Source organism: Entelurus aequoreus, linkage group LG23 (genome assembly GCF_033978785.1).
Source record: "Entelurus aequoreus isolate RoL-2023_Sb linkage group LG23, RoL_Eaeq_v1.1, whole genome shotgun sequence".
Lineage (NCBI taxonomy): Eukaryota > Metazoa > Chordata > Actinopteri > Syngnathiformes > Syngnathidae > Entelurus > Entelurus aequoreus.
This window is the reverse complement of record NC_084753.1, coordinates 30,216,280-30,226,279: the sequence shown is the minus strand read 5'-3', so window position 1 is coordinate 30,226,279 and position 10,000 is coordinate 30,216,280. Positions and strand designations below refer to the sequence as shown.

Sequence of the window (10,000 nt, the reverse complement as noted above, 5' to 3'; positions counted from 1 at the left end):
TTATTTCAGCAAGACAATGCCAAGCCACGTGTTACATCAACGTGGCTTCATAGTAAAAGAGTGCGGGTACTAGACTGGCCTGCCTGTAGTCCAGACCTGTCTCCCATTGAAAATGTGTGGCGCATTATGAAGCCTAAAATAGCACAAGGGAGACCCCCGGACTGTTGAACAACTTAAGCTGTACATCAAGCAAGAATGGGAAAGAATTCCACCTGAGAAGCTTAAAAAATGTGTCTCCTCAGTTCCCAAACATTTACTGAGTGTTGTTAAAAGGAAAGGCCATGTAACACAGTGGTGAACATGCCCTTTCCCAACTACTTTGGCACGTGTTGCAGCCATGAAATTCTAAGTTAATTATTATTTGCAAAAAAAAAAAAAGTTTATGAGTTTGAACATCAAATATGTTGTCTTTGTAGCATATTCAATTGAATATGGGTTGAAAAGGATTTGCAAATCATTGTATTCCGTTTATATTTACATCTAACACAATTTCCCAACTCATATGGAAACGGGGTTTGTAAATGAACATTCTGTTGCATGATGTCATCTTCAAATGCAAAAAAAGGTCCCGAAAAGGTCCTGGGTCGCCCAGAGGGTTAAAGGAGCTTTAGGGTAGCCCAGCAGCCTTGGAGCGGTTGTTTGTGTTTGGGGGTGGGGGCAAATCTGGCGGCAGGCTTGGTGTGACCGGACGATAGCTTGCAGGTAACAGGCCGCCGCGTTAACTTTGACAGCCCTGATATGTAGGAACACTTTGAATGGTTCTCTGTTTTTGTATGGTCATGTGTTGGCGTGGGGGCCCTGAAGCCATGGACGCGGCAGCAACAATGGCAGTGTGCTGGCTGAGTTTCAGCCTGTGCCTCGCATGTCACTCTGGGTTTATGTAAGAGCGAGCACAGGACCCCGTCCCTCTCACGCAGACCCCTCCTCCCCCACACACACACACTGTAGATGCCTCTGCAATGTATTATGCATGCCGTCCCATCCTCTCAAGCCTCCTCGTGAAGCTCAGTGAAGCAGACGAAGAGAGTCAACCCCACTGGGGGTTTTCTACCGCCAAGCTCCTGTGCGTCTGACAATGTCCCTATGGGGACGGCGTGGCGCGGTTGGGAGGGTGGCCGCGCCAGCAACCTGGGGGTTCCTGGTTCAATCCCCAGCTTCTACCACCATAGTCACGTCTGTTGTGTCCTTGAACAAGACACTTCACCCTTGCTCCTGATCGTGGTTAGGGCCTTGTATGGCAGCTCCCGCCATCCGTGTGTGAATGGGTGGATGTGGAAATAGTGTCAAAGCGCTTCGAGTACCTTGAAGGTAGAAAAGCGCTATACAAGTATAACACATTTACCATAACCCATTTAAAGTCCTGCATGAGACGAAGGCGTTATTTACGCAAACTGACACACACACACAAAAAAAAAAAAAGATTTCCATAGGCGGCCTGAATACCAAAGGAAAAAGTGTTTGGTCACAAAATCCCTAAATATGTTTACCGTAAATTCGGACTAGAAGCAACTACTTTTTTACCTACGCTTTGAAACCTGTGGTTTATAAAACGAGGTGGCTTAATTGTGGATTTTTTTCATGCAAATAAATAAAAAACAAGTAAATACACTTAATATAAGTTAAAGTTAAATGATTGTCACACACACATTAGGTGTGGCGAAATTATTCTCTGCATGGAGGGGTGGGGACACAGGTCCGGTGGCCATGGATGAAGTGCTGGCTGTCCAGAGTCGGGACCCGGGGTGGACCGCTCGCCTGTGCATCGGTTGGGGACTTCTCTGCGCTGCTGACCCGTCTCCGCTCGAGATGGTCTCCTGCTGGCCCCACTATGGACTGGACTCTCACTATTATGTTAGATCCACTATGGACTGGACTCTCATTATTATGTTAGATCCATTATGGACTGGACTCTCACTATTATGATAGATCTACTATGGACTGGACTTTCACAATATTATGTCAGACCCACTCGACGTCCATTGAATCCGGTCTACCCTAGAGGGTCCTCTCCAAGGTTTCTCATAGTCATTCACATCGACGTCCCATTGGGGCTGTGAGTTTTTCCTTGCCCTTATGTGGGCTCTGTACCGCGGATGTCGTTGTGGCTTGTGCAGCCCTTTGAGACACTTATGATTTAGGGCTATATAAATAAACATTGATTGATTTGACCCATCACCCTTGATCACCCCCTGGGAGGTGAGGGGGGCGGTGGCCGCGCCCGGGAATCATTTTTGGTGATTTAACCCCCAATTCCAACCCTTGATACTGAGTGTCAAGCAGGGAGGTAATGGGTCCCATTTTTATAGTCTTTGGTATGACGGTATTTGAGCAAGAAGCTGAGTGAAGGAAAAATATTAAAATCGGAGATCGCTTTCATTTGTCGCGGCTTATTTTGAGTTTTTCCTCACAATTTGGCCCGATTTGATCCTTTTTGGTTTCCAGATAGCTGCTGTGGAACATAATCCAGTTTTCATGCCAACTGCTACTCCCCAAACTGCAACAGCCTGCAGACGGAATAACGAAACTTAGCACTTTTGAAACCCTGACCCTGACAATTATGTATCAAAAAGTCGTTTTTTCTAAGTGTCAAAAAGTCAGGACTTTTTCTAAGTGTCAAAAAATCGGAATTTTTTTGTCAAAAAGTCTGGATTTTTTCTAAGTGTCAAAAAGTCTGGATTTGTTCTAAGTGTCAAAAAGTCTGGATTTGTTCTAAGTGTCAAAAAATCTGGATTTTTTTTGTCAAAAAGTCGGGATTTTTTCTAAGTGTCAAAAAGTCGGGATTTGTTCTAAGCGTCAAAAAATCTGGATTTTTTTTCTTTACCGTCAAAAAATCTGGATTTTTTTCTAAATTTCAAAAAATCTGGATTTTTTACAAGTGTCAAAAAGTCAAAAAAAATAATTAGTCAAAAAGTTGTTTTTTCTAAGTGTCAAAAAGTCTGGATTTGTTCTAAGTGTCAAAAAGTCTGGATTTGTTCTAAGTGTCAAAAAGTCTGGATTTGTTCTAAGTGTCAATAAGTCTGGATTTGTTCTAAGTGTCAAAAAGTCTGGATTTGTTCTAAGTGTCAAAAAAATCTGGATTTTTTTTCTAAATTTAAAAAAATCTGCATTTTTTTTCTAAGTGTCAAAAAGTAAAAAAAAAAATTTTTCAAAAAGTCGTTTTTTCTAAGTGTCAAAAAGTCGGGATTTTTTTGGTCAAAAAATCGGGATTTTTTCTAAGTGTCAAAAAGTCTGGATTTTTTTTGGTCAAAAGTCTGGATTTTTTTTGGTCAAAAAATCTGGATTTTTTTGGTCAAAAAGTCTGGATTTTTTCTAGGTGTCAAAAAATCGGGACTTCTGCCTCTGGTTGAAAGCACTAAATGGAAGGACACTGCAGCACCTGTAGTGAGCAAACTCGTCCAAAAGATGGCGCCATAGCACAAACAATGACACACCTGTTCATTCAATTTGCTTGTTTTTTTTTTTTACTATTTGTATTACGGCCGTCAGCGAAGAGAAATCTGTAAATGAGCAGCTCTGTTTTATAAGCCGCAGGGTGCAGAGCGTAGGAAAAAAGGAATTGACGGTAGACTTAGACTTATAAAATCTTTATTGTCCCCAAGGGGCAATTTGGTTTGCAGCAGTAGTCCTTAAAAAACAAGGTTCAACAGTAAAACGAGGTACAACAGTAAAAAACAAGGTACAACAGTAAAAACGAGGTACAACAGTAAAAACGAGGTACAACAGTAAAACAAGGTACAAATACATAAAAATACATACAACATACAAACCATCATGAAGGCGTTGAGCTAAAAAACTAAAAACATTTGTAAAACAATAAAAATATTGTATTTGAGCAAGAAGCTAAGTGAAGGAAAAGATTAAAATCGGAGATCGGTTTCATTTGTCGCGGCTTATTTTGAGTTTTTCCTCACAACTTGGCCCGATTTGATCCTTTTTGGTTTCCAGATAGCTGCTGTGGAACATAATCCAGTTTTCATGCCAACTGCTGCTCCCCAAACTGCAACAGCCTGCAGACGGAATAACAAAATGTAGCACTTTTGAAACCCTGACCCTGACAATTATTTATCAAAAAGTCGTTTTTTCTAAGTGTCAAAAAGTCAGGACTTTTTCTAAGTGTCAAAAAATCTGAATTTTTTTTTGTCAAAAAGTCTGGATTTTTTCCAAGTGTCAAAAAGTCTAGATTTGTTCTAAGTGTCAAAAAATCTGGATTTTTTTTCTAAGCGTCAAAAAAATCGGGATTTCTTTCTAAAATTCAAAAAATCAGGATTTTTTATAAGTGTCAAAAAGTCAAAGAAATAATTTGTCAAAAACTCGTTTTTTCTAGGTGTCAAAAGTCTGGATTTTTTTGGTCAAAAAAATCTGGATTTTTTTTCTAGGTGTCAAAAAATCGGGACTTCTGCCTCTGGTTGAAAGCACTAAATGGAAGGACACTGCAGCACTTGCAGTGAGCGAACTCGTCCAAAAGATGGCGCCGTAGCACAAACAATGACACACCTGTTCAATCTATTTGCTTGTTTGTTTTTTTACTGTTTGTATTACGGCCGTCAGCGAAGAGAAATCTGTAAATGAGCAGCTCTGTTTTATAAGCCGCAGGGTGCAGAGCGTAGGAAAAAAAGGAATTGACGGTATTTGAGCAAGAAGCTGAGTGAAGGAAAAAAGATTAAAATCGGAGATCGGTTTCATTGGTCGCGGCTTATTTTGAGTTTTTTCCTCACAACTTGGCCCGATTTGATCCTTTTTGGTTTCCAGATAGCTGCTGTGGAACATAATCCAGTTTTCATGCCAACTGCTACTCCCCAAACTGCAACAGCCTGCAGACGGAATAACGCAATCAGCACTTTTGAAACCCTGACCCTGAGAATTATTTATCAAAAAGTCGTTTTTTCTAAGTGTCAAAAAGTCAGGACTTTTTCTAAGTGTCAAAAAATCGGAAATTTTTTGGTCAAAAAGTCAGGATTTTTTCTAAGAGTCAAAAAATCGGGATTTTTTTTTCTAAGCGTCAAAAAAATCGGATTTTTTTCTAAATTTCAAAAAATCAGGATTTTTTATAAGTGTCAAAAAGTAAAAAAAATAATTTGTCAAAAAGTCGTTTTTTATAAGTGTCAAAAAGTCGGGGGTTTTTTTTGAGTATCAAAAAATAGGGATTTTTTCTAGGTGTCAAAAAAGTCTGGATTTTTTTTGGTCAAAAAATCTGGATTTTTTTCTAGGTGTCAAAAAATCGGGACTTCTGCCTATGGTTGAAAGCACTAAATGGAAGGACACTGCAACACCTGCAGTGAGCGAACTCGTCCAAAAGAATGGCGCCATAGCACAAACAATGACACACCTGTTCCATCTATTTGCTTGTTTGTTTTTTTTACCTGTTTTGTATTACGGCCGTCAGCGAAGAGAAATCTGTAAATGAGCAGCTCTGTTTTTATAAGCCGCAGGGTGCAGAGCGTAGGAAAAAAGGAATTGACGGTATTTGAGCAAGAAGCTGAGTGAAGGAAAAAGATTAAAATCGGAGATCGCTTTCATTTGTCGCGGCTTATTTTGAGTTTTTCCTCACAATTTGGCCCGATTTGATCCTTTTTGGTTTTCCAGATAGCTGCTGTGGAACATAATCCAGTTTTCATGCCAACTGCTGCTCCCCAAACTGCAACAGCCTGCAGACGGAATAACGAAATCAGCACTTTTGAAACCCTGACCCTCGCCGGCTCATCACTGGGAGCTTTTAAGCTGCAAGATGTCCGTCCAGCTTAGCTGTTATCTGAAGAGCCGGCACGCAAACACAAATTCTGGCGCTCGGGGGTTCTTTTCAGCCCAGACTCGCTAAATCCTTTTCTCACTTCCTGATGAGCTTCTTCTTTGTGCGATTCCGCCAGCGTGCGCCCGCTCCGTCGCAGACTGAATTATTCGTCTGTTCTCCGGCGTTAAGTGAGAAGTGCGACTGGTGGAGCGTCGCCTCTGCCAACCTCTCTCCGAGTGTTCCTCAGTACCAGTGCCAGCTCGCAGCCCCGCTACAGAGGCTTTCGTGTTCTGCGTGGTCCGTGCCAAGCTCACACGAGCACTGGTGCGATCTCTTATGGAGCCTGGAGAAGTCCGTCTGGCCAACTCCCTCACAAGTACAGGAGTGGGGCAGGAGCGTTAGAAAGGAGGTTAGAAAAGAGGGCGTAATCAATCAGATCGTGGGGAAATGGATTGATCTTCATCTTGAATGCAGTGCGGTTCTTGGGTGCCACCAGCAGAGGCGCTGTTGTCTGAATCGCAGACGGAATCGCGGGACTGGCCAATGAAAAGGGAATCTACTGTTCAATGTGGAATAGGTGGACATACAGTAGATGCGAGTGCAGAGAAGGAAGAGTTTGTTTGGTGGAATTTTGTGTGTGGCAACGCGCATTCGTCTCCACACACTCCAGTGCCACCTCCAGACTAAAATATGTTGAAAAAACACTTTAAAAAAAACACCAGGACAACACATACACCTGTAACACATTTCATCTGCATGTGGTGCTGTAGACCAGTGGTCCCCAACCACTGGGCCGTGGCCCGGTAACGGTCCGTGGACCGATTGGTACCGGGCCGCGCAAGAAATAAAAAAAAATAATAATAATAATAATTTTTTTTTATTTTTATTTTTTATTAAATCAACATAAAAACACAATATATACATTATATATCAATATAGATCAATACAGTCTGCAGGGATACAGTCCGTAAGCACACATGATTGTATTTCTTTATGAAAAAAAATAAAAAATACCATCCGGATTTTTTCAAAGTGTCAAAAAATCTGAATTTTTTTCGAAGTGTCAAAAAATAGGGATTTTTTTCTAAGTGTCAAAAAACTGGATTTTTTCTAACTGTCAAAAAATTGGGATTTTTTTCTAAGGGTCAAAAAGTCTAAAATGTTTTTGTCAATAAATCTGGATTTTTTTTTAAGTATCAAAAAGTCTGGATTTTTTCTAAGTGTTAAAAAGTCTGTTTTTTTTTCCAAGTGTCAAAAAGTCTGAATTTTTTGGGTCAAAAAGTCTGGATTTTTTCTAGGTGTCAAATCGGGATTTTTTGTAAGTGTCAAAAAATCGAGATTTTTTTTGCAAGTGTCAAAAAACGGGATTTTTTCAAAGTGTCAAAAAATCTGGATTTTTTTTTCGAAGTGTCCAAAAGTCTGGATTTTTTCGAAGTGTCAAAAAGTAGGAATTTTCTGTAAGTGTCAAAAAGTTTAAAAGTTATTTGTCAATAAATCGTTTTTTCTAAGTGTCAAAAAGTCTGGGTTTTTTCTAAGTGTCAAAAAATCGGGATTTTTTTCTAACTGTCAAAAAGTTAAAAAAAATATTTATCAAAAAGTTTTTTTTTTTTCAGTGTCAAAAAATCGGAAATTTTTTGTCAAAAAGTCTGGATATTTTTGGTAAAAAAATCTGGATTTGTTCTATGTGTGAAAAAATTTTTTTCTAAGTGTCAAAAAAATCGGGATTTTTTTTACAAGTGTCAAAAAGTAAAAAGAATAATTTGTCAAAAAGTCGTTTTTTTCTGAGTGTCAAAAAGTCTGGATTTTTTCTAAGTATCAAAAATCGGGATTTTATCTAAGTGTCAAAAAGTCTGAATTCATTTGGTCCAAAAGTCTGGATTTTTTCTAAGTGTCAAAAAGTAGGAATTTTCTGTAAGTGTCAAAAAGTTTAAAAGTTATTTGTCAATAAATCGTTTTTTCTAAGTGTCAAAAAGTCGTGATTTTTTTTCCAAGTATCAAAAAGTCTGGATTTTTTTCTAAGTGTCAAAAAGTCTGAATTCTTTTGGTCAAAAAGTCTGGATTTTTTTGTAGGTGTCAAAAAATCGGGATTTTTTGTAAGTGTCAAAAAATTTGGATTTTTTGTAAGTGTCCAAAAAGTCTGTTTTTTTTCCAAGTGTCAAAAAATCTGGATTTTTTTCTAAGTGTCAAAAAGTAAAAAAAAAATATTTATCAAAAAGTCGTTTTTTCTAAGTGTCAAAAAATCGGAAATTTTTTTGTGAAAAAGTCTGGATATTTTTGGTAAAAAAAATCTGGATTTGTTCTATGTGTGAAAATTTTTTTTCTAAGTGTCAAAAAATCGGGATTTTTTTTACAAGTGTCAAAAAAGTAAAAAGAATAATTTGTCAAAAAGTCGTTTTTTTCTGAGTGTCAAAAAGTCGGGATTTTTTCTAAGTATCAAAAATCGGGATTTTATCTAAGTGTCAAAAAGTCTGGATTTTTTTGGTCAAAAAATCTGGATTTTTTTTCTAGATGACAAAAAGTCTGGATTTTTTTGGTCAAAAAGTCTGGATTTTTTCTAGGTGTCAAAAAAATCTGGATTTTTTCTAAGTGTCAAAAAGTCTGTAAAGATTGTAAGATGTAATATCGATGCAAGATCAATTCAAGATTGACGTAAAATCAATGCAAATCAAAAATGGATGTACAATCATTTTGAGATCAATGCAGGCTTGATGTAAGATTGATTAAGATCAATGTAAGATCAGTGCAAGTACAATTTACAGGTTCCTGTTCTGTCTCCCTGTAATGTTTTGTCTGCTCTTAAATGGGAATGTGCTGAAAATCTGAATTTGCCCCTCGGGGACCAATAAAGTAAACGATTGACGATTGACCGGGTTAGGGTAAGGAAGGGTTAGGATATTATATATCTGTATTTGACATTGAACTGTGCTTTGTTCACACAACAGCTGTCTGTGAAGTCCTAGGAACAGGGACGGGGTCTTTAGCTCCTTTAAAAAAAACAAAACAGAAATGCTCAAATACCCCAGAGATGCGTAAAAAAACACAACATTTGCGCAGAGCTCCTTTATGTGCTTTTTGAACTTGACCTCTCTTTCCCCCGTATAGTTCTTCCCTTACGGGGACGCGTCCAAGTTCGCCCAGCACGCCTTCAGGACTTTCGACAAGAACGGCGACGGCACCATCGACTTCAGAGAGTTCATCTGTGCGCTGTCCATCACGTCTCGGGGCAGCTTTGAGCAGAAGCTCAACTGGGCCTTCAACATGTACGACCTGGACGGAGACGGCAAAATAACACGGGTGGAGATGCTGGAGATTATTGAGGTGAGAGGGTGAGAGCCATCTATGGCTGGGCAATGTTGCTGAAAACTGCATCACGTCATAAGTGTGCTATATATCGATCATTATTCATATTTTTTTATCATTGATCCAAAATAAGTAGCAGGACAAAAATTCCCCGCAAAAATAGACCAACAATAGTTTCTCTATGTTTACAATTTCACACTTTGCACTATTTTTTTACACTTTATCAAACATTTCTTACATATTCCTTATTTTTGCACCTTCATTTATGTATTACTTATTGTTACTTGTTCAATGTGATTTTACTGTTTTCTTTACATTGTTTGAGTGTTTTCCATGCTTGTGTCGACATTACCTTTCTTCCTTGATAGCTGAGGGGATTTCAAATAAAATGTTCTATTCTCCTTCTCCTTATTCTCCATAGGTCAAAAAAATGTCAATAATCGATATTGACCAATATAATAATAATATTTCAATAATTGCTACATAACAAAAAATCATTTCCATGGTTTAATAAGAATAACGAGGCAAATTAATGTTACACAGACGTTATTTCCTAGAACTAAACCTGCAGAAAAATAGTTCTTCTCACGTTTCTCTGAGCTTATTGTTAAGTGTTCGTGATTTTACTATTTTGTTGACATTGAGTGTTTTCCATGCTTGTTTGACATTTCATGTCTGCCTTGATAGCTGAGGGGATTATACTCGGAGGAAGTTACCTTTCAAATAAAATGGGCTATTCTCCTTCTCCTTATTTTCCATAGGTCATAAAACATGTCAATAATTATCAATATTGACCAATATAATAATAATATTTAAATGCTTACTACATAACAAAAAATCCTTTCCATGGTTCAATAAGAATAACAGGGCAAATTAATGTTACACAGACGTTATTTTCTAGAACAAAACCTGCAGACAATAGTTTTTCCCAGGTTTCTCTATGTTTACATTTTCACACTTTGCACTATTTTC

At 38.3% G+C, this 10,000-nt stretch overlaps 1 protein-coding gene across 2 annotated transcripts in view; it reads left to right on the top strand.

The window, feature by feature from the left end:
- The window catches only part of vsnl1a (visinin-like 1a), a 68,649-nt gene that overhangs the window by 57,608 nt on the left and 1,041 nt on the right, over nucleotides 1-10,000 (top strand). For both annotated transcript variants that reach the window (XM_062034858.1, XM_062034859.1), the window contains exon 3: nucleotides 8,831-9,046. In XM_062034858.1, coding sequence (XP_061890842.1) covers nucleotides 8,831-9,046 — 216 coding nt within the window. The remainder of the gene's footprint in view (nucleotides 1-8,830; nucleotides 9,047-10,000) is intronic.